This window comes from Mobula hypostoma, chromosome 5, assembly GCF_963921235.1.
Source record: "Mobula hypostoma chromosome 5, sMobHyp1.1, whole genome shotgun sequence".
Lineage (NCBI taxonomy): Eukaryota > Metazoa > Chordata > Chondrichthyes > Myliobatiformes > Myliobatidae > Mobula > Mobula hypostoma.
In genome coordinates, this window is record NC_086101.1 from 6,119,721 (window position 1) to 6,144,560 (window position 24,840).

General features: G+C 43.6%; 1 protein-coding gene across 2 annotated transcripts in view; it reads right to left on the bottom strand.

Moving 5' to 3' along the window:
- LOC134346522 (nuclear factor 7, brain-like) overlaps positions 1-23,997 on the bottom strand; it is a 35,647-nt gene extending 11,650 nt beyond the window's left edge. The window contains exons 1-5 of one of the 2 annotated variants that reach the window (XM_063047933.1): positions 23,457-23,997; positions 18,155-18,250; positions 17,536-17,763; positions 13,889-13,911; positions 13,675-13,793 (exon numbers count right to left, since the gene is read on the bottom strand). In XM_063047933.1, coding sequence (XP_062904003.1) covers positions 13,675-13,793; positions 13,889-13,911; positions 17,536-17,763; positions 18,155-18,250; positions 23,457-23,867 — 877 coding nt within the window. In that variant the 5' untranslated portion in view covers positions 23,868-23,997. Of the gene's footprint in view, positions 1-13,674; positions 13,794-13,888; positions 13,912-17,535; positions 17,770-18,154; positions 18,251-23,456 lie in introns of both variants that reach the window. The other variant, XM_063047932.1, reaches the window with a different exon arrangement.
- Between the last annotated feature and the right edge of the window lie 843 nt (positions 23,998-24,840).

Genomic DNA, 24,840 nt, shown 5'->3' on the forward strand with positions numbered 1-24,840 from the left:
AAAAACTTCTTCACACAGAGAGTGGTGAATCTGTCGAATTCTTTGCCACAGGAAACTGTTGAGGCCAGTTCATTGGCTATATTTAAGAGGGAGTTAGATATGGCCCTTGTGGCTACGGGGGTCAGGGGGTATGGAGGGAAGGCTGGGGCGGGGTTCTGAGTTGGATGATCAGCCATGATCATAATAAATGGCGGTGCAGGCTCGAAGGGCCGAATGGCCTACTCCTGCACCTATTTTCTATGTTTCTATGTCTTCAGTGGGCAAGCCAATTCTAGATCCACAAAGCAGGGGCTCCTTGGATCCCATGCCTCCTTACTTTCTGAAGGGCCCTTGCATGAGGAACCTTATCAAATACCTTACTGTAATCCATATACACTACATCCACTGCTCTACCTTCATCAATGTCTTTTGTTACATCCTTAAAGAATACAATCAGGCTCAAAAGGAATGACCTGCCCTTGACAAAGCCCTGCTGACTATCCCTAATCAGATTATGTCTCTCCAAATGCTCATAAATTCTGCCTCTCAGGATCTTCTCCAACAACTTGCCCACCTCTGAGGTCCGACTCACTGGACTATAATGTCCTTGGATATATCTACTCCCTTTCTTGAACAAGGGAACAACATTTGCAACCCTCCAATCCTCCGGTACTTCTTCCGTCCCTATTGATGATGCAAAAATCATGGCAAGTGGCTCGGCAATCTCCTCCCTTGCTTCCCACCGTAGCCTGGAGTATATTTCATCCAGTCCCGGTGACTTATCTAACTTAATGCCTTTCAAAATTCCAGCACATCCTCTTTCTTAATGTCAATATGCTCAAGCATTTCAGTCCGCTGTAAGTCATACCCAAAATTGCCAAGGTCTTTTTTCCCTGGTGAATACTGAAGCAAAGTATTCATTAAATACTTCCGCTACCTCCTCCGACTCCAAGCACATGTTTCCACTATCGCACCTGATTGGTCCTATTCTCACATGGCTCATCCGCTTGCTCTCACATACATGTAGAATGCCTTGGGGTTTTCCGTAATCCTGCTCACCAAGGCTTTCTCAGGGCCCCTTCTGGCTCTCCTAATTCTATTCCTAACCTCCTTCCAAGTAACTTGTAATTTTCTAGAGCTCTAACAGTATCTAGTTTCTTGAACCTTTCATAAGCTTTTCTTCTTAACTAGATTTTCTACATCCTTTGTACACCATGGTTCTTTAACCCTACCATCCTTTCCCTGCCTCAAGGGAACATACCTATGCAGAACTCCATGCAAATTTTCCCTGAATATTTGCAACATTTCTGCCGTGCATTTCCCTGAGAACATCTGCTCCCAATTTATGCTCCCAATTTCCTGCCTAATAGCATCATATTTCGCCCTACCCTCATTAAAAGTTTTCCCAAATTGTCTGTTCCTATCCCTCTCCAGTGTTATGGTGAAGGAGACAGAGTTGTGGTCGCAACCACCAAAATGCTGTTCCACTGAGAGATCTGACACCTGACCAGGTTCATTTCCCAATACCAGATCAAGTACAGTCTCTCCTCTAGTTGACTTATTGTGCCAAGAAACCTTCCTGAACACACCTAACAAACCCATCTAAACCCTTGCGCTAAGGAGATGCCAATCAATATTAGGAAAGTTAAAATGTCCCATCACAACAACCGCGTTATTACTGCACCATACCAGAATCTGCCTCCCTACCTGCTCCTCGATATCCCTGTTAATATTGGGAGGTCTATAAAAACACCAAGTAGAGTTATTGCCCCTTTCCTGTTTCTGACTTCCACCCACACTGACTCAGTAAAACCATCCTTCCATGAATTTCTCCTTTTCTGCAGCCATGACACTACCCCTAATTAGTAATGCCACACCCCCACCTCTTTTCCCTCTGTCTTTGTGCTTTGTGAAACATCTAAAGCACTCAGTAGTCATTTCTGCTCCTGAGGTATCCAAGTATCTGTAATGGCTACAACATTACAGTTCCATGTATTGATCCATGCTCTAAGTTCACTCTACAAATTCTATATCTTATGCTTCAGCCCAAATAAATTTTCCCAGCCCATCTGCATATTGAAATCCCCCATAATTATCGGAACATTGCCCTTATTACATGCCTTTTCTATCTTCCATTGTAATGTATATCCCATATCCTGGCTACTGTTTGGAGGAATGTATCTAACTCCCAATAGGGTCTTTTTACCTTTGCAGTTTCTTAGCTCTACCCACAAGAATTCTACACCTATGTCATCTCTTTCTGAGGATTTGATTTCAATTTTTACCAACAGAGCCTACCTGCCAGCCCTTTCAATGTATTGTGTATCCTTGGATGTTAAGCTCCCAACTATGATTTTCTTTCAGCCATGATTCAGTGATGCCCATAATGTCATACCTACCAATCTCTAACTGCACTACAAGATCATCTACCTAGTGCATTCAAATATAACACCTTCAGTCCTGTATTGGTCACTCTTTTTAATTTTGCCCCGTTCCACTGTAGCTCATCCCACCGACTGCAATTCTACCCCACCATCTTTCTTCCGCACAGTCCCACTACACAATGCATCAACTTGTATATCAACTGCCCCATCCTCAGCCCTATCACTTCGGTCCCCATCCCCTTCTAAATTAGGGATTTTCCCCAGAGAGGGTATGTGAAGAACAAGAGTGCAGAGGTTTAAGATCAGAGGCGATGGATTTAAAAGGGACATCAGGAACATTTTCTTCACACAAAGGGTGGTGCATATTTGGAATGAGCTGCAAGAAATAAGCAACATTTAAAAGAATCTACAGTAGATAGTACATAGATTGAAGAGTTTTATAGGGCTATGGACCAAATGTGAGCAGGTGGCACCAGCTCACTGGGCAACACAGTCAGCATGGACATTGGGCCAAATGTAGGACACCCTGACTCAAATATGTCAACCTAAGGATAGATGTGGTCATCAACAAAAGGAGATGGGGGAGGTTTTAAATAAATATTTCCCAGGGAGAGCAATGAAACTATGGAATTAAGGAACATGAACAGTAGTGTCTTGGAACATATCACAGTGCAAAAGCGAAGGTGCTAGAAGTATCAGAGGTTAATGAGCCCCAAACCGTGATCTGCTCTGTCTGAGTACCTTAAGACTAGGGAACGAATTCAGGGCCCTGTCAGATATATTTGCTTCACATTTCACCCCATGTGAGGTGCTGGAAGACAGGAGGGTGACTCAGATGGTGCCTTGAGTTCAGAAGGACTGGAAGGGCAAGCCAGGGAACTCCAGGCCACTGAGCCTAACATCAGTGATGGGAAAATTACTGGAACGGATACTAAGAGACAGATTTACCAGCATTTGGAAAGGCAGGGACTGACTTGGGATAGTCAACTCTGTTTTATGCCTGGGAAATAGTGTCTCACAAATTTAATTAGCTTTTTCTTTGACAAGCTGACAGAAAGGAATGTTGAGAATAGGGTGGTAGACATTGTGTACATAAACTTCTCATTCTTTTTCTCCGTCTTGTTTTACGGCGGTTGGCACCCAGCTTAACGGTGCATTACCGCCACCTTCTGCTCCAGAGTGTGCAACAGACTTACATTCTAAATCCCATCTCTCTCTCTCTCTCACTCTCACTCTCACTCTCACACCCTAACCTCCACTTTATCCTCCCATCTTTGGCCGTCCTAGTATCCTATTCCTGCTTATCCATCATATCCTATAAAAAACCCCTGTACCCCTTAAGAAAGCTAGAAATACCCTGACTTGTGCTCTCTCACCCATGCCCAGCAACCCTTTTAATGTGAATTCCTGCACCCCCAATTCCCTTAAATTAATTCTCATCATCTCTCTCTGTATCCCATACTTCCTGCAACTCAGAACTACATGTTCTACTGACTCCTCTTAGAAACATAGAAAATAGGTGCAGGAGTAGGCTATTCGGCCCTTCGAGCCTGCACCGCCATTTATTATGATCATGGCTGATCATCCAACTCAGAACCCTGCACCAGCCTTCCCTCCATACCCCCTGATCCCCGTAGCCACAAGGGCCATATCTAACTCCCTCTTAAATATAGCCAATGAACTGGCCTCAACTGTTTCCTGTGGCAGAGAATTCCACAGATTCACCACTCTCTGTGTGAAGACGTTTTTCCTAATCTCGGTCCTAAAAGGCTTCCCCTTTATCCTCAAACTGTGACCCCTCGTTCTGGACTTCCCCAACATCGGGAACAATCTTCCTGCATCTAGCCTGTCCAACCCCTTTAGGATTTTATACGTTTCAATCAGATCCCCCCTCAATCTTCTAAATTTCAACGAATACAAGCCCAGTTCATCCAGTCTTTCTTCATATGAAAGTCCTGCCATTCCCAGGAATCAATCTGGTGAACCTTCTTTGTACTCCCTCCATGGCAAGGATATCTTTCCTCAGATTAGGGGACCAAAACTGCACACAATACTCCAGGTGTGGTCTCACCAAGGCCTTGTACAACTGCAGTAGTACCTCCCTGCTCCTGTACTCGAATCCTCTTGCTATAAATGCCAGCATACCATTTGCCTTTTTCACCGCCTGCTGTACCTGCATGCCCACTTTCAATGACTGGTGTATAATGACACCCAGGTCTCGTTGCACCTCCCCTTTTCCTAATCGGCCACCATTCAGATAATAATCTGTTTTCCTATTTTTGCCACCAAAGTGGATAACTTCACATTTAACCACATTAAATTGCATCTGCCATGAATTTGCCCACTCACCCAACCTATCCAAGTCACCCTGCATCCTCTTAGCATCCTCCTCACAGCTAACACTGCCGCCCAGCTTCGTGTCATCCACAAACTTGGAGATGCTGCATTTAATTCCCTCATCCAAGTCATTAATATATATTGTAAACAACTGGGGTCCCAGCACTGAGCCTTGCGGTACCCCACTAGTCACTGCCTGCCATTCTGAAAAGGTCCCGTTTATTCCCAGTCTTTGCTTCCTGTCTGCTAACCAATTCTCTATCCACATCAATACCTCTTCCTGACATTCCTCACACAATCCTGCCTGGTGTTTCCCTATCATTTTCAATATTTTGTTTAATGCACAGTGCCCCAGCATTAACCTAGTCCACACAGTTTCCTCTCTTCTGTATCCACCACCTACCCTAGTACCCACAACACTTTTTTGTATTTGATATAAATGTCTCCCTTTCCCCTCCCTGTCTCATCTTTCTTGCCACATTTGGTTGATTTGTTTCCCAGATTACACACTTAACCTCTGCTTTACTGATACTAATGTGCATTTCTATATTTTCTTCCTTTAACATCCTCTTTGCCAACTCATCCACCCTCTCATTCCCTTTCACCCTTACATGTGCTGGAACACACAGAAATTTTATCTGACCTCCCTGATTTGTAATTCTCGTGACTGACTGAAGGACTTCATAAAGTACATCTTGCCGACTGTTTGAGTGAAAAGACCTTAAACTTGCTGGAACTGAGGATGAATCTGAACATATCAACACTTTGACTTGTCTAGCTTTCTCCACCCATCACAATGCAACCAACACTGCCAGCATCTCCACTGTAAACACCCCTAACTTATTAGGTGTTCTTCTGCTGATTCCAATTTCTTTTGCTAGTATAGCCACCCCAAACCCTGTCAGTCCTGTTTCAGGTTCCTTAGCACCATCCATATAAATCTGAGTATAATCACTATACTTTTCCATCACATGACAGTTAAATGCACTTACCAAATCAGTTTTATATTTTCCTTTCCTTTTTACCTCTAACAAATGCCAGTCCATGTCAGGTCATACAAGCTTCCATGGAGCTACAACCGGGTAAACTACTAAAGGACTTATCCTCAGATCAAACACTCCACATTCTTTAGCAATATCGTTCCCAACGCGACTAAAGTTATCCCTCTGAAACCTCCCATTTTCCCAGCACTCCTGCAACACTCCTTTTGCAGGGTGAGAATCATTGTGCCCCTGCAAATTAGCCCAGTAGTTTGCCATCAATTGCATTCTTCTTAGTTCCAAAGGCACTCCTCCCATTTCTACCTGTAGGGCTGACACTGGTGATGTTTTAAAAGCCAAACTGGACACTCTCAAAGGCCTGAGCCTGAATCACATCCAGTTTCCTTATAAGAGACCTAGCTGCTGATCAACACAGCTCTTACTAAAGCCACGTACATTCTCTTCAACGCTGAATAACTTGCTCCCCATTCCCTACCAGTCAAATATCTCATCACATTTATTACTTTTTCACATTTCTCCTCAACTTTCCTGATATGGTCTGCCCATGTTAATCGTGAATCAAATATAACTCCCAGAAATTTAAATGATCCGACCCTTGCTAATTCAATCCCATACATCCTTAACTTCTTCCCTACCTCAATTCTTTTCCTGGTGAAAAATACAGTTTGAATTTTTTCTACTGAAAATCTACATCCCCAATCATAACCCCACTCCACCACTTCATCAATTGTTCCTTATAGTTTCCTGATTATATGCTCCATGTTCCTGCCTCTTTTCCACAAGGCCCCATCATCCGCAAACAGTGATCTACCTATATCCACTGGTACCTTTGTGAAGACATCATTGATCATAATGATGAAAAGTAACGGGCTAATCACACTACCTTGAGGTGTGCCATTTTCCACTATGTACTGTTTTGATAATTCTGATCCAATCCGAACTTGAATTTTTCTACCAAGCAAAAAATCTTTAATCCAATTAAAAAATCTCCCACCAACCCCCATCTTATGTAGTTTAATTAACAATCCTTCCTTCCACATCATATCATAGGCTTTTTCAATGTCAAAAACACTGCAACTACTGACTCTTTATTTGCCTGGGCCTTCCTTATTTCAGTCTCTAACCTTATCAGTGAATTCATGGAATTCCTTCCCTTCCTAAAACCACTCTGATAACTTGCCAGCATTCCCCTCTTCTCAAGCTCATACGATAACCGTTCTGTTATCATCCATTCCATTAGCTTACATACATTTGATGTTAATGCTATTGGTCTGTAGCTAGTGGGTTCTGACAGATCCTTGCCAGGTTTCCTTATTGGAATTACTACTGCTTCTTTCCATGCACTTGGTAATCCTCCCTCCTCCCACACTCTGTTATAAAAATGCAGCAACTTCAAGAGCGCTCCTTCTCCTAGATTTTTTTTTTTAGCATAACATAGTATATCAGATCTTTCCTTGGGGAGGTTGATCTTGATCTCTTTATTGCTCTCACCATTTCTGCCAACATAAATGGATCGTCAATTATATCATCAGTTTTTTTCCCTCCTGTTCAACATACCTGGGTGTTGACTCATTGTTCTTTCCCTTCTCCTTCTCCCTTCTTCAGACAAATTTTCTGAACTGTGCATCTGTATAAATGACTTGGCCATGATCTCAGCCTTATCCCTGCTGGAGACTGCTGTTTCCTCTTCAGATATCATTACTGGATATTCCCATTCCCTTCTATCTCCCCCCATCCTCTTAATCATTCCCCATCCCTCTCCTACAGGTGTTGTTCTTCCTATTTTGTTGAAAAAACTCCTCCAACTTGCCCTTTTAGCTTGACGTGTAGTTTTTCTCACCACTGCCTGTGCCTTCTTATATTGATTCAAATGTTGCATATTATGCGTTCTTTTAACTAGCCTGAATGTTTACAGCCTGACAACATTCCTCTGTCCACCATGGTACCAGTTTTCTATTCATCCTATTTTTACTACTGGGTATAGGTCCTTCTGCTGCCATGATAATTGCTGAAGTCACCTGACTGTTTAATTCATCTATATTTCCGGAAATGTCAATCTTTGTCAATGCTTCTTCACTCAACTTCCGGAACTTACCCCAATCTGCTTTTCCAAACACCCACTTTGGGATTCCGCCACCTGGTCTTACTTCAACTCTTTCACCCACTGAACACAAAACTGGGTAGTGATCACTGCCTACTGTTGAAGCAGTCCAAACTCCCCAGTTACTAACGCCAGCCAAGGTATTAGACACTAACGTAGTATCTAATACTGACTCAGTTCCTGTTGTTATGTTTATCCTTGTTTCTCTACCGTCAGTCATACACACCAAATCCCTTTCTTCCATCAAATCTTCAATTACCTTTCCATTTGAATCTGTAATTGGATCCCCCCCCCCATATTGTGCTGTGAGCATTGAAATCTGCACACCACACCACTTTCTGTCTGTTTTGTCCTTGTATCCTTAATAGGCTGTCCAAATCCTACCTTTTACATGGATTGTAGTAGTTAATTATAACCACTCCCTCCCCTCTCTCCCACACTTCCACCACTATGTATTCCTGATCATCTCCTTTTTCTCGTACCCTATATGGTATACCTTGCTTGATTAATATAGCACAACCCCCTCCTCCCCCTAGATTTCTATCTTTCCTTATCATGGTATACCCATATACCACAAACTCTAAAGTTGGTTTCAACCAAGTTTCCTGAATACACACTACATCCGGTTTTACAACCATTTCTTTAATAAAGTGCTTGAATTCCTGGCTATTGGCCAGTAAGCTCCTTGCATTCCATTGTAAAAGAATCACCATGATTAGTATTAACCAACCCATGACACTTCCTGGCTTGACTGATTAGTGAGGTTCTCCCTCACTCCTCCCATGTCAGTCCTACTAACCCTAAATGGTTTACTGTTGCTTTTACCACCAGCTGAATTTTGTCACTTTTTGACTTTACCTCAGCCGTACTATTAATCACTCCTGCAATGAATGTTACTAGAGCCTTTTTGTCTACATAAATCCTGTCATTTGCTCTTTGTTGCATCTCTCGCATCTCTATTGCTTCCTGTTCATTAGGAGCATTATTCTATTCTCTTGACATTCTTACAGCTTCTGCATAAGTGATCTTCCTTTTCACAATCATTTCTTGAATTTTATTCTCCGGTCTCGTAACGTCACTCCCACTATATGCCGCAGTATGAGCTCCTCCACAATTGCAGCATTTTGGTTGAACTCCTGTTCTGCACTTTCCATATTCATGATCACCCCCACATCTAGCACATCTCCTCGGCCTTTTACAGTTTTTAGCTATGTGTCCAAACCTTTGACAAATATAGCACCTCAGTGGCTTTGGCACATACACCCTTACTGGGTGACTCATGAAACCCAGGAACACCTTCCTTGGCAATCTTTCTTCTTCAAATTCAATCAGTACTGATTCACTTTCCTTTTTCACTCCCTCCTTTGTTGTTTTCAGTCTTAGAACATTCATTACTTTCCCTCCTTTGATATGCCTCTTTAACTCCTCCATATTTATACTCATTGGTATCCCCCTGATCACTCCTTTACAACCACTGTTTTGTGCTCCCACCCTCCCAGTGTATTCCACCTTGCATTTTCCTATCTCTTTTAGATTGAGTGCTTTCTCAAGTTGTTCCTCATTCACACATCTTACCAATAAGTTGCCATCATTAAGGACTTTTGCAAATACTATTTCCCCTATCTTATTAGCCAGAATTGTCGTTAGCACAAACCGGTTAATTTTCTTCATGTTTCTTTGAGCCTTCTCATTAAACCTAATTATGACAACAACTTCTCTCTGAACTTGTTCATCTTTCTCACTTTCAGAGCTCTCTCCACTGTCATTTCTTATTCTTTTATTCCCTTTGTCTCGATTTTTATTCATCCGACCCCTCACTACCTCCTCATTCCTTTTATTTCTCCTTTCACAATAATCAATTTCTCCCCAGCTGCCTACCTCTGATCCCAAATCCCTATCCCTCTCCTTCTCCACTCTCTTTCCCTCTCCTCTCCGCCCCCCCCCCAGCTTGTCCGCCATTACCGGACCCACACAACCCCCTCCCAGCAATTCCAGCTCCTTCCCTCAACAAGTTCCACAACCACATTCACGCATGCGCCCACTCACAACCTCCTACATAAACTTCAGCGGGGCTATTGACAAGGTTTCATGAGGCAGTCTCGTAGAGAAGGTTTGATCACACGGGATCCAGGGTGAGCTATTCAATTAGCAGTAAAATTGACTGCAGATTGGAGACAGAAGTTGGTGGTGGAGAGCTGTTGTCCAGACTGGGGCACTGTGACCGGTGGTGTACCATGGGGATCGGTTCATGTTCCACTGTTCATTGGTACTAATGATTTGGAAGATAATATGGATGGCATGGTTGATAAGTTTGTATCTGACAGCAAAATTGTTGGTATAGTGTACAGTGGAGGCTTTTATCTAGATCACAGAAGTGTTTTAGATTATTTATAATATTATTGATACATTTGAATTATTTATAATTATAATGGTTCCTTAAGGTTATTGTAGCTGTGGTGGTAATGTGGACAAGCTCTCACTACCTATTAAATGCTCCCAATGGCATGTGCGCCAAGTGGCCTCTGACAACCAGGTCCTACATTGAGTTCAAACCTGACCCCTGCGACATTGCTGGTACCAAACTGTATCAGTCTCTGCTGTTCCTTTTGGTTCATCAGTTGCATGGAGAGGAGGAGCTTGCTACATGGGTAAGAGTCTACTGCTTGCTCTTGATATCGTACGACCCACAGTCCTCATAATTATAGTATGGACAAGGTGGACAGAAGGGCCATATTCCATGTGGTCTATCTTATCTAGAATGAGACTTCGACAGAGGATGTGGGAGTGTTTCTGCCTTTAGTATTGTAGATTTTGAGTGAATGTCCTGTTCCTCAACTCGATGAAACAGCCACCCGAGGGGAGGTAATGAGGATCTGACAACAGCAGAAACACTGTGGACTCAGTGTAGGGAGGTGCCAGCTTCTGAAATGATCATACCTCAGTGCAGTCAGATTTGTGGGGAGAGGAGAAATAAACGTGAACTAAAGCTGTAACTGGAGCATCAGTGAACAACCACAGAATGTTCACCGTTTACTGGCCACAAATGTGTGTTAAGTTCCTGAGAATGAACATCCGCCAAACCCACTGTACACTGTACCTACTGTGTGTAGTGTCTATAAAAAGTATTCACCCCCCCGCCCACCACCACAAATGTTTTCATGTTTTACAACATTGAATCACTGTGGATTTAATTTGGCTTTTTTGACTCTGATTAACAGAAAAAGACTCTTTCGTGTCAAAGTGGAAACAGATCTCTACAAAGTGATCTAAAATATAAAACACAAAATAACTGATTGGACAAGTAAAAACACCCCTTTAATATGACACATCAAATCATCACTGGTGAAGCCAATTGGTTTTAGAAGTCACATAAATAGTTAAATGGACACCTGTTTTTTGAGATCTTTGTGCAGTCAAGGTGTTTCAATTGATTTTACTGAAAATACACCAGTATCTGGAAGGTCCAACTACTGCTGAATTAGTATCCTGGCAAAAGAAACACTCCAAGTAACTCCGAGCAACGGTTATTGAAAAGCACAAGTCTAGAGATCGCTACAAGAAAATTTCCTAGTCATGGAATGTCCCTTGCACTACAGTTAGGTCAATCATCAAGAAATGGAAAGAATATGGCACAGGTGTAAATCTGCCTAGAGTAGGCCATCCTCAAAAACTGAGTGACCATGTAGGGAGGGCATTAGTGAGCGAGGCCACCAAGAGACCTATGGCAACTCTGCAGTTACAAGCTTCAGTGGCTGAGATAAGAGAGACTGCATTTGCAACAACTGTTGCCTGGGTGTTTCACTAGTCACAGCTTTATGGGAGAATGGCAAAGAGGAAGCCACAGCTGAAAAAAAAACTCACATGAAATCTTGGATAGAGTTTGCTAGAAAGCATGTGGGAGACTCTGAAGTTAGCTAGAAGAAGGTTCTGTGGTCTGATGAAACCAAATGGAATTTTTTGGCCGTCAGACGAAACACTACCTCATATCATCAAAAACACACCATCCCTACCATGAAGCATGCTGGTGGCTGCATCATGCTGTGGGGATGCTTCACTGCAGCAGGCCCTGTAAGGCTTGTGAAGGTAGAGAGTAAAATGAATGCAGCAAAATGCAGAGAAATCCTGGAGGAAAACTTGATGCAGTTTCTAAGAGAACTGCAACTTGGGAGAAGATTTGTTTTCCAGCAAGAATATGACCCCAAGCATAAAGCAAAAGCTACACAGGAATGGCTTAAAAACAGCAAAGTTAATGTCCTGGAGTGGCCAAGTTAGAGTCCAGACCTCAATCCAATTGGCAATGTGTGGCTGGACTCGAAAAGGGCTGTTCACTCACTATCCCCATGCAGTCTGACAGAGCACGAGCAGTTTTGTAAAGAATGGGGAAAAATTGTAGTGTCAGATGTGCAAAGCTGGTAGAGACCTATCCACACAGACTCAAGGCTGTAATCACTGCCAAAGGTGTATCTACTAAATACTGACTTGAAATACTGATTTATGCAATCAATTATTTTGTGTCTTATATTTGTAATTAAGTTAAATCACTTTGTAGAGATCTGTTTTCACTTTAACATGAATGAGTCTTCTGTTCTGTTGATCAGTATCAAAAACCCCAGACTAAATCTCCTTTGTTGTAAAACTATAAAGCATGAACACTTCCAAGGGGGTTGAAGACTTTTTATAGGCACTGTAGATTAATTCCATGGAAAGTTATAAATTTCTAACAAGGCTCGACGGGCTGGATGCAGGGAGAATGTTTCCCTTCGCTGATGAGTCTGGGACCGGGCTCAGACACTCAGAATAAGAAACATGTCATTTAAGAAGAGGAGAACTTTCTCCTCGTAGAGGAGTGTGACTCTTTGGAACTCTCTATCCTGGTGGCTCTGGAGACTCAGTCACTGGGTTCATTCACAACCGGAATCTTGCCAACCACACACACAAAATGCCAGACAAACTCGAGTCACGCACAGTTTACGGAGGGAAATGAACACTTTGGGCTGAGACCCTTCACCTTGACTGGAAAGCAAGGCAACAGGATGAAGAATAAGGTGGTGAGGGAGGGGAATGAGGCAAAGCTGAAGGGTGATAGGTGAGTCTGGATGAGGGAGAAGGCGGATGGAGGGGAGAGGGGGATGGTAGGGAATGATATAAGAAACTGAGATGGGATTGGTGGAAGAGACGAAGATCTAAAGACGAAGGTAGCTGATAGAGAGGGCAGTAGACCTTGGAATAAATAAAAGAGAGTGGGGAAACAGAGGTAAGAGATGGGCAGGTCATGAGGTACTTCCTCCTCTCAGTTGGACTCATTATTGAGGCTTTGACCATAATCTGCCAATAGTTCTGTGTATGTATGTGCTGGAGCTTTGCCAGGCCGGTTATGATGTGTGAGCTTCTCCCGAGATGAAATCTTGACTGAGGTCAATGGTGGTTGGTGTGTCCGGACTCAGTCAGACAATGCTTCAATGTGGGGGTTTGATAATAGTGAGACTCGCGAGTCCAGCAGGGGCAGACCTGAGTCAATCAGAGTCTGCGGTCACGGACAGGTAAGACAGGGTGAATGGTGCAGATTTCCTTCTCTGAAAGATTCGGGAGTATTTTTCTGACAGTACTGATCACCCAACGGATGCCAGATTTTATTTCCCAGCGATATCTTAGTGTGTTTGTGCAGTGTGGATTGGTTCAGGATTCAATGGATTATATAACAGTCCTGTGTATTGGTTGTATCGTGCCCCTTTGCTGGTGTGTTCAGGGGTTGGACATCTCCAGCTGACCATGTGACAGTGATGCCTTCACCCAGAGTTACAGACAGTCTTTGCAAGTAAGTATCACGTAAAATTGTTCACAAACAAGGAGAAAGGAAACTGTAATTGTTTACCTCGCTTAATTGTATCAAACATTTCTCTCAACGTGGTGTTCAGCAAAAAGGGGTGATCGAATTTTTCAACAGGTAGGGTGCCATGTGTCACTGACAGCAGTTGTTCATCTTCACTAATCCTGTAAATATTACACAGCTGGTTATAAACTGAACATCAGTGATATTTGAACTATTTAAAAATCCACACCGTGTTTCAGTAAAGACCATGTCCTACCTCCTCCTCCGACGAATTTCCTCCTGAAATAAATAAAACACAGATATCAGTTGACTGACTGTCTGCATCCCAACAGCAGGAATTTGGCCCAGGTTATTACAAGCTGCTGAAAATTCCCATTTCCCAGCTCACTGGCACTGACACACATGGAGAAACAGAACAGTACAACAAGAGACACAGAACCCAGGAGAAAGTTCAAGGAATGTTTATAACCGTATAACAATTACAGCACGGAAACAGGCCATCTCGGCCCTTCTAGTCTGTGCCGAACTCTTACTCTCACCTAGTCCCACCGACCTGCACTCAGCCCATAACCCTCCATACCTTTCCTGTCCATATATCTATCCAATTCTATACTCCTATACTCAGTGCTCTGATTAATAAAGGCCAACATACCAAAAGCTTTCTTCGCCACCCTATGCACATGAGATTCCACCTTCAGGGAACTATGCACCATTATTCCTAGATCCCTCTGTTCTACAGCATTCTTCAATGCCCTACCATTTACCATGTATGTCCTATTTTGATTAGTCCTACCAAAATGTAGCACCTAACTTTTTTCAGCATTAAACTCCATCTGCCATCTTTCAGCCCACTCTTCTAACTGACCTAAATCTCTCTGCAAGCTTTGAAAACCTACTTCATTATCCACAACGCCACCTATATAAGTATCATCTACATACTTACTAATCCAATTTAACAGCCCATCACCCAGATCATTAATATATATGACAAACAACAATAGACCCAGTACAGATCCCTGAGGCACACTGCTACACACTGTCCTCCAATCTGACAAACAGTTATCCACCACTACTCTCTGGTGTCTCCCATCCAGCCACTGCTGAATCCATTTCACTACTTAGATATTAATACCTAACGATTGAACCTTCCATGTGGAACCTTGTCAAAGGCCTTACTGAAGTCCATACAGACAACATCCACTGCTTTACCCTCGTCAACTTTCCTAGTAAGCTCATCAAAAAATTCAATAAGATTTGTCAAACATGACATTCCATGCACAAATCCATATTGACTGTTCCTAATCAGACCTTGTCTATCCAGATAATTACATATACTATCTCGAAGAATACTTTCCATCAATTTACCCACCACTGACGTCAAACTCACAGGCCGATAATTGCTAGGTTTATTCTTAGAACCCTTTTTAAATAGTGGAACCACATGAGCAATACGCCAATCCTCCGGCACCATCCCCGTTTCTAATGACATTTGAAATATTTCTGTCACAGCCCCTGCTATTTCCACACTAACTTCCCTCAAGGTCCGAGGGAATATCTTGTCCGGACCTGGAGATTTATACACTTTTATATTCCTTAAAAGCCCCAGTACTTCCTCTTCTTTAATCATAATACTTTCCATAACTACCCTTCTTGTTTCCTTTACCTTACACAATTCAATATCCTTCACCTTAGTGAATACCGAAGAAAAGAAATTGTTCAAAATCTCCCCCATCTCTTTTGGCTCCACACATAGCCATCCACTCTGATTCTCTAAGGACCGATTTTATCCCTCACTATCCTTTTGCTATTAATGTAATTGTAGAAACCCTTTGGATTTATTTTCACCTTACTTGGCAAAGCAGCCTCATATCTCCTTTTAGCTTTTCTAATTTTTTTCTTAAGATTCTTTTTATATTCTTTATATTCTTCGAGCACCTCATTAACTCCCAGCTGCCTATATTTTTTGTAGATCCCTCCCTTTTCCTGAACCAAGTTTCCTATACCCCTTGAAAACCATGGCTCTTTCAAACTTTTAACCTTTCCTTTCAACCTTAACAGGAACATAAAGATCCTGTACCCTCAAAATTTCACCTTTAAATGACCTCCATTTCTCTATTGCATCCTTCCCATAAAACAAATTGTCCCAATCCACTCCTTCTAAATCCTTTCGTGTCTCCTCAAAGTTAGCCTTTCTCCAATCAAAAATTTCAACCCTGGGTCCAGTCCTATCCTTCTCCATAATTATATTGAAACTAATGGTATTGTGATCACTGGACCTGAAGTGCTCCCCAACACTTACCTCCCTCACCTGCCCTATCTCATTCCCGAACAAGAGATCCAACACTGCCCCTTCCCTAGTTGGTACCTCTACGTACTGCTGCAAAAAACTACCTTGCACACATTTTACAAACTCCAAACCATCCAGCCCCTTTACAGAATGGGCCTCCCAGTCTATGTGTGGAAAATTTAAATCTCCCACAATCACAACCTTGTGCTTACTACAAATATCTGCTCTCTCCTTACAAATTTGCTCCTCCAGTTCTCGGTCCCCATTAGGTGGTCTATAATACACCCCTATAAGTGTCACAACACCTTTCTCATTCCTCAATTCCACCCAAATAGCCTCCCTAGATGAGCCCTCTAATCTATCCTGCCAGAGCACCGCTGTTATATTTTCTCTGACAGGCAATGCAACACCTCCCCCTCTTGCCCCTCCTATTCTATCACACCTGAAGCAACAAAATCCTAGAATTATTCAGTTGCCAATCACATCCCTCCTGCAACCACGTTTTACTAATAGCTACAACATCATATTTCCAGGTATCAGTCCATGCTCTAAGCTCATCCACCTTTCTTACAATGCTCCTAGCAGTAAAATAGAAGCATTTAAGAAACTCTCCACCTCCTACTCTCTGTTTATCCTTAATGGAGCAAACAACTTTGTTATCTTTTTCTTCCTTGTCCCCTACATCTTCGGTCTGAGTGCTCCCGATCTCTGTCCCCTGCCTATCCTCCCTCACACACTGTCTACTAGCTTTCTCTATTTGCGAACTAACCTATCCCGTAACTGAGAGGATGGAACTGATGGGAAAGACTGGACAGGCTGTGCATTTTTATCTGGATATGATGTCGGGGAGGATCAGATAATGGAATTTAATATTTGTGGTGGATTTGACTGGCTGCTTGAAATGTAGTGAAGAGAACGTGGACTCACTGTCATAAGAGTGGTTGAAGTGGAACAGCAGAGATTGAATGTAATGGGGAAGCTGCAGAAACACATGAGGGACCAGGGAGTTGGGGGCACTGTAGCTGGGTGTGGTGAGTAGGAGGGAGAAGGCTTGTGAAGCAGGGAAACTGATAGGAGGGAATGGACTGAAAGACCTGATTGTGATGTGAAATGGGATATAATCCGATAAAGAATACATCTTAAAAAGAAAACAGACAGCACAAACTTCTCTAAAACAATGAACCTGATACAAACCGATACTGATGGTAAATCTGACGTGTGGGTCTCATTCTGCAATTCAATCTCAGTTCCCACTGATTAACAGAGAGACCCTCACACCCACCTCACCAGACACACTCACAGTAGCTGGATGTTACTCTGAGTATTGGGGATATTATACATGCGAATCACAAGAAATGATCACCAGTTCAGTGCTGTGATCAGAGTAACTCATTCCTGAGAAGGTTGCAGACTGTCCTGTGATGTACAGGTGTTGTGGGAAGCCAGTTTGTGAAACGACAACAGTCCTGAACAGTCAAAACATCTGTCAGGTTTAAATCAGTTTACAACTACAACAAAAATCAGATTACAACTACAGTACTTGTAAATACCACTTTGATTTTAAATACATCATTTAACACTGTGCACTTTTACAGAACTTAACTGAAATCTCTCACCATAAGGAACAAGATATTTTCATGTTGATCCATCTGTTCCTGTAACTTTGAGATTTCCTCCTGGATAGAATTTAAATTCTCTTGAATCTCGCGAAGATTGTTCTCCATTGGATTCAGAACCCTCTCCACCTCTTCCCTGAGATCTCGGAGTAAGTGCTGCTCTTTCTCAGTGAGAATCTGGTGCAGTTCATCAAATTGGGATGTGATGTGGGACTGAACACTGTGTGACTGTTCCTGACAAATGAAAGGAGAGACTAGTTTATTATTTGGCTGTAAAGTATTTCCTTATGACACTCAGCCCATTGATTTTATGCTGTTTCTCAGATCTTTAATCCTATTCCCTCACTTGCCCTGAAACCGATTCTTCCACACTGATCCATCAGTTCCCACCTGATTTACGGACCACCTGCCTTCACAGGGTTAATTACAGTAGTGAATTCAGGATTTCTTGGCATTGTTAGCCCACTGTATTCTCAAGTAGAACATGCAAACTCCACGCAGACAGCACCAGAGGTCAGGATCGAACCCAGGTCACTGGGGCTGCGATACTCTGCTATTCTGCATTAAAGAGGTTAAAAATACACAACAATATTGGAAATTCTGCCCAGGAAATCCTCACCCGAACTCCGGAAATCTTCTCTTTCTGTTGCCGCTCCATTTCCTCGAAGTCGGATTTCTTTTCTGTGAGAGATTCGAATGCAGATTTAACCCGGTCCTGGGAAGCAGAGAGTGAAGGAATCAGACAATAACAGTGGCGGCGCTGAGGTGGTGCGAGCTGGTGCTATAGCACCAGCAGAAATTGCAATAGCACCACCAAGAAATTAACTGAAATTTGACATACAAATTGCAGCTGCTTTGCTTTCTCTGTATAGTTTTGAATACAGCTTGTTTCTCCAGTTGATCTAGTGAAACAGCGCCCCCAATTACCATAGCACCCATGCAGCAATAAAGTTATAAGCTCTGTCAGATCCACTCTACACTTCTGCTTATTCGTTCATTGTCAATGTCTTGCCGTTGCTGTCCTCAGAGCAGTTAAACTGATCTAAGATCACTTAAGGTGATGATGTCACTCACTCTCACTCACGCGAGAGATTGATAGTATTCATACATTGTGCAGGATCCAGGTGCAGATCCATGGTCTCGCACGTCTAACAGATGTCACACACACACATTGTGCTTTCACAAGCTAGCGTAGGCCTGGCACGTGCATTATTTTGGCCGGCGTGAAAAATGGATTGATTTTTAGTGAGAAAACGACCTCATCCAGAGGAATCAGTGGTCTCTCAGCCTGAGTATGTCTTAATTGAAAGTGACATGCAGAAATAAGTAAGTGGGGATGAGAACGACAGCAGTTCATCGAAGGAGTGTGAGGGCGAAGTAGTGGAATAAGAAATGGAGCAGGATTCGGAAGAGAACATGGATGAAGCTGCTCTTAGTGCGAGTGGGAATACTGTCAGCGATGTTAGCCAGCAGCCTGAGGAAGGACCCCGTCGGCCAGCATTGAAAAAGTACCCTTTGCAACAGTTTAGCAATCAGCAAAGGAGTTTTATTTGTGGCTGGTTTTGTCTGTAATCCTGGCTGGAATATTCGATCACGAAAGATACTACGTTCTGCTTCGCATGCAGGCATTTCCTGTGTGGAGGACATGGGTTCCATTCTGAGTCTACCTTCACTGTCACCGGTTACCGCAACTAGGGGAAAGCTACAACAGCTTTCAAAACCCACCATGTAAGTGCAGCTCATAAGTTTGCTATGGAGGCATGGGCCGAATTCAGATTGAGAAAGCAAAACGGTTCAAGAATGGGAAATATGCTTGATAAAGGACATGCAAAGATTGTCCAAGAAAATCGTGAGTATATGAGAGCAGTGATTGAGTCTCTACACTATACGGCGTGCCAAGGCATTGCCCAGCGAGGACACCAGGAGGATGATGGATCTGGCAATAGGGGAAACTTTGTTGAGTTGCTCAGTGTAATTGGGCAGTTTGATAAAAATGCAACACAGAGCGTCATAGGAAGTGATACCTGTCTGTGGCCATCAAAATTTACAACTCCTCCCTTGGAGGGTCAGACACCCTGAGCCAATAAGCCAATAAGGTCCTGGACTTATTTCCTGGCATAATTTACATATTACTATTAATTATTTATAGTTTTATTACTATTTAATTATTTATGGTGCAACTGTAACGAAAATGAATTTCCCCCGGGATCAATACAGTATGACTATGACTATGACTAAAAAAATAGAGGACAATCCTGGAAATGCAAAAAACACCCATCACAATATCCAAAATGAAATTATGGGTATTAAGGCAGATATGGTCAGACGTCAAATAAGTGCAGAAATCAAGGAGGCTGGACATTTTGCCATCACGGTGGATGAATGTAAAGACTTGAGTAAAAAGGAGCAAGTATCAGTGGTGGTGTGGTTTTTGAATAATGAAACAGTGCTTGAAGAATTCTTGCACTTCACTCCAGCAGAAGGGTTGGACGCAGAGTCACTTCTTAAAAGCATTGAACAGACACTCGCCCAGTGTGTTATTGATATGAACGTGTGTATAGGTCAGTGTTATGACGGGGTGGCAGTGATGTCCGGGTGCAATAACGGGGTACAAGAGAGGTTCAGGAAAGAGGTCCCACAGGCATTATATATACACTGCCATGCTCACAGACTTAACCTTGTTTTAGTGGATGTTGTGAGCAATGTACAACAAGCAGGTGAGTTTTTTGAAACTGTGCAGCTGCTTTACAACTTCTTTTCAAACTCTGTTGCCCACGATCTTTTCACGAAGAAACAGAGAAAACTGGAATCAACTGCACAGCCCGTGGAGTTGAAGAAATTGTCAGATACACGCTGGGCATGGCAGTATACAGCTTTGTGGGCTACAGGGAAATCACTCCCTGCCATTCTAGCTACACTACAGGATATTATGGGTCAACCAAATGCACTGAAGAAAACGGAGGCCAGAGTTGTAAATGGACTGATTGACGAGCAGTTTGCTTTACTTCTCACTCTGTCTGAGGATTTATTCTGAGTCACCAAGTTCATGTCAGACTAGCTACAATCTCAAAGCAGCACTCACAACGCACAGGAGGAACTCAGCAGGTCAGGCAGCATCCATGGAAACGATGAGTTGACGTTTCGGGCCGGAACCCTTCGTCAGGACATGGTTCCGGCCTGAAACATCGACTCATTGTTTCCACGGATGCTGCCCGACCTGCTGAGTTCCTCCAGCACGTTGTGAGTGTTGCTTTGACCCCAGCATCTGCAGAGTATTTTGTATCTCCAGTCTCCCTGTTTGGAGCTTTCATTCGCTGTGGACTTGGCTCAGTCTGTTATCAATGCACTCTCAGCAAAACAGGGAGAGGAATCATGGAGTGAAATTCAGGCAAGAGCTAGGGACAATAGACAATAGGTGCAGGAGTAGGCCATTTGGCCCTTCAAGCCAGTACCGCCATTCACTGTGATCATGGCTGATCACCCACAATCAGTACCCCGTTCCTGCCTTCTCCCCATATCCCTTGACTCCATTGTCTTTAAGAGCTCTATCTAACTCTTTCTTGAAAGAATCCAGAGAATTGGCCTCCACTGCCTTCTGAGGCAGAGCATTCCACAGATCCACAACTCTCTGTGTTAAAACGTTTTTCCTCAACTAGGTTCTAAATGGTCTACCCCTTATTCTTAAACTTTGGCCTCTGGTTCTGGACTCCCACAACATCAGGAACATGTTTCCTGCCTCTAGTGTGTCCAATCCCTTAATAATCTTACATGTTTCAATCAGATCCCCTCTCATCCTTCTAAATTCCAGTGTACACAAGCCCAGTCGCTCCAATCTTTCAACATATGACAGTCCCGCCATCCCGGGAATTAACCTCATCAACCTACGCTGCACTTCCTCAATAGCAAGAATGTCCTTCCTCAAATTTGGAGACCAAAACTGCACACAATACTCCAGGTGTGGTCTCACCAGGGCCCTGTACAACTGCAGAAGGACCTCTTTGCTCCTATACTCAACTCCCCTTGCTATGAAGGCCAATATATCATTAGCTTTCTTTACTGCCTGCTGTACCTGCAGTGACCTGTGCGTCAAGGCCGGTATACAGAGCAGACCACATGAAAGGAGACAGGCCAAGCCACTCTGATGCCTACATGACTTTGTTGTTGAGGCCCAAGCCGAAAACACACCTGTCACATCCTCTGATGACCATCACAAGCACTGTTTCTATCCGGTTACAGACAGACTTCTGATTGAAATGAAAAGACGGTTCTCAATAGAGACTGGGAGTGTTCTGACTGGAGTCTCAGCATTGAGTCCCAAAGACAAGCTCTTCCTAGAAAAGAATTGTCTTTGGCCAATGGCCCAATACTATGGAGTGACTGAAGTGAACCTGACTGCAGAGCAACATCAGGTTCGGTGTCCACAAGACAAAGGAGCAGAAGTCGGCCATTCAGCCCATTGAGTCTTCTCCGCCATTTTATCATGAGCTGATCCATTCTCCCATTTAGACCCACTCCCCTGCCTTCTCACCATAACCTTTGATGCCCTGGCTACTCAGATACCTATCAATCTCTGCCTTAAATACACCCGATAACTTGGCCTCCACTGCTGCCCATGGCAGCAAATTCCATAGATTCACCACCCTCTGACTAAAAAATTTCTTCGCATTTCTGTTCTGAATGGGTGCCCTTCAATCCTTAAGTCATGCCCTCTCGTACTAGACTCCCCCATCATGGGAAACAACTTTGCCACATCCACTCTGTCCATGCCTTTCAACATTCGAAACAAAACAAAAGCAAGGACAGACAGTGAATGACACAGTGGAATTTTTAAGCTCCAATGAGACCCTACCGCGATGCATTTATAGATTTATACAAACTAATATGCATATCACTGACTCTACCTGTGACATCTCCTTCATGAGTTTCTCTTGCCTCAGACACCTCAGAAACTACCGAAGGAATAGCAGCGGCGATGCTTGGAGCAGCAACTTGGCCCTGTTGGCCATAAACAGCCGGAGGACCAAAGCACTTGAAAATCACTGATGCTTTCGCCACCAATCACAACAACAGACAGATTGTGCTTCTCTGAAAACATCAATGGTGAGTGCAGTTGATTCTTTTTTTAAATTTGGGCAGAGACTAATGCTGATTATTATTATTATTTTGTGGTGGATACCCCATAGTCCTTATGTTTCCTGCAAATCCTAAAATATTACATTTACTGCTATTAAGCCTACTGCTTTTGCTTAGACTTCCAAGCAGTTGTTCTGTTGATTTTTGTTTTAAATTCAGTAGCCGAATTAATTGAGGTATTGCATGGTCAGATTATGATTTGTCCAACTCCTGGTAAAGCCTTGCATCAGTTGTTTGCCTTATTTGACTTTAATAACGGTGTATCTTTTGGCATTGTCTGTCTATGTAATGCGAATAGCAGTGGACACTGGGTTAGTGTTGTGTTTTTCAGTTGAGAAGCATGCATTTGACACTGATTGCGGGATTGGTGCGTGATTCATGTTGTGCGCTGTGGGTTGGATGCTCTGTTTGTTTGTTTGTTTGTTTATGCTCTGTGTAGCCCGGGTTGTCTCCAATGCTGTTGACACTGTCACAGTTCACTTCTATATTAGATCTATCAATTGCTGTTGCTTGTGAATCAACAGAGGCACATAATGCTTGAAACTGACTTCTGAACGCCACGCGTCTGGCCTTGTGAATACATATTACCATCGGGTACATCCCTCAGCACCATCACTGAATAATTCAGCCCCACTGTAGCACCAGGAAGAAAAAATCTCTGGCGCCACCAAGTGGACAATAAAGATGCAGTGCCGATTCGGGACAGTTTATTATCAAAGTCACCAGAGGTTAAAAAATAAATATGCAATGAAAAACACATCAGGTGTTCAAAATCAGCTTGTTTTTACCTTATAGACTGCAACAGCTTCTTTAATCGGCAGGAAGCGGTGGTCTCTGTGTTCCCGTGCATCTCTACAGATCAGACAGATCAGTGTCTTGTCCGTTTCACAAAACAGCTTCAGTTCTTCCTCGTGTTCCTCGCAGTGAAGTTTGCTTTCCTTCTCTTTCGGATTCAGGTTTAGTTTTCGAGCTTTCTCAGACAGATTTGCCAAGGCCCGATTGGCCCTAAGGGTGCGGTCTGCAAACTCCTCTCTGCATTCCGGGCAGGAGTTTCTCTCCTCCCTTTCCCAACTCCGTGTGATGCAGGAGCGGCAGAAGTTGTGTCCGCAGTCCAGTATAACCGGATCGGTGAAGAAATCCAGGCAGATGGGACAAATCGCCTCTTCGGTCAAACTCTCGACCTGTCCTTTCGAAGCCATGTTAACTCCCGGTACTTCCGGGTGCAGGATCGTTTCACGTTCGTGGAGCTGCGGAACCGCTGCAGTACCGCGATTGTCCACTAGACGCGCTGCAGTATCCCGGAACGAAGATCACGTTGTTAAGGGCATTCAGTGGAAAAGCATCGCAGCCATTTCTACATCCTGATAGGATGAGTAACACTTTAAACGGATCGGAACACAGAACGAAAACTCGGCCATGGACAGTGTCAAGCCCAGCTTCGAAAGGAGGAAGGTTGCGCATGGGGCTAGCAATCCCATTCATTAAAACGCATTCCGACAAAAACGTCAACTAAATTTCCAAAGGCCCCGTCCCTGGAATAGGAAGGACCTTCCCCTTAAGGACGATTGAATTCGTGTTGCGGATCAACCTTCGGCCCAGGACGGAGGCCTCTGGCGAGCTGCTGTTGGCAGCCGGTGCCACAGTGGGCGTGATGAGTATAAGAAGAAGCAGAACATAAATCAAGCCGGAGAGAAGAGCCTGGTTCCGTCTATTGTAGTATTGAAAGGGAAGGGTTCTGAACAGAGAAACATTAGAGACTGCAGATGCTGGAATCTCGAGCAAGAATCAAGATGTTGGAGAACTGAACGGGACAGGCAGCATCTGTGGAGGGAAACGTGCAGTCGACTTTCCGGGTGAGATCCTTCATCTGGACTGTCTCATCCCGAAAGTCGATTGTCAGTTTCCTTTCACAGATGCAGCCTGACCCGTTGAGTAACTGCGGCAGCCCGTTTTTATTTCTATCGAGGTCTAGAGGGAGATACCGTGATATCTGTCAGCTACACGGAGGCTGCCCGAAGTTTTCCCGCCGTGGATCGGGGCAGCTGCCTCCTGAACCCGTCCCCAGTTGCTGGGAGACGGGAGCTGCACCGGAGCTGCTGCCGATGGATGTTTGGAACTCTCGCCGCTCCACTGTGCAATCCGGCAGGCTGAAGGCCAAGGGAGGACAGGGCG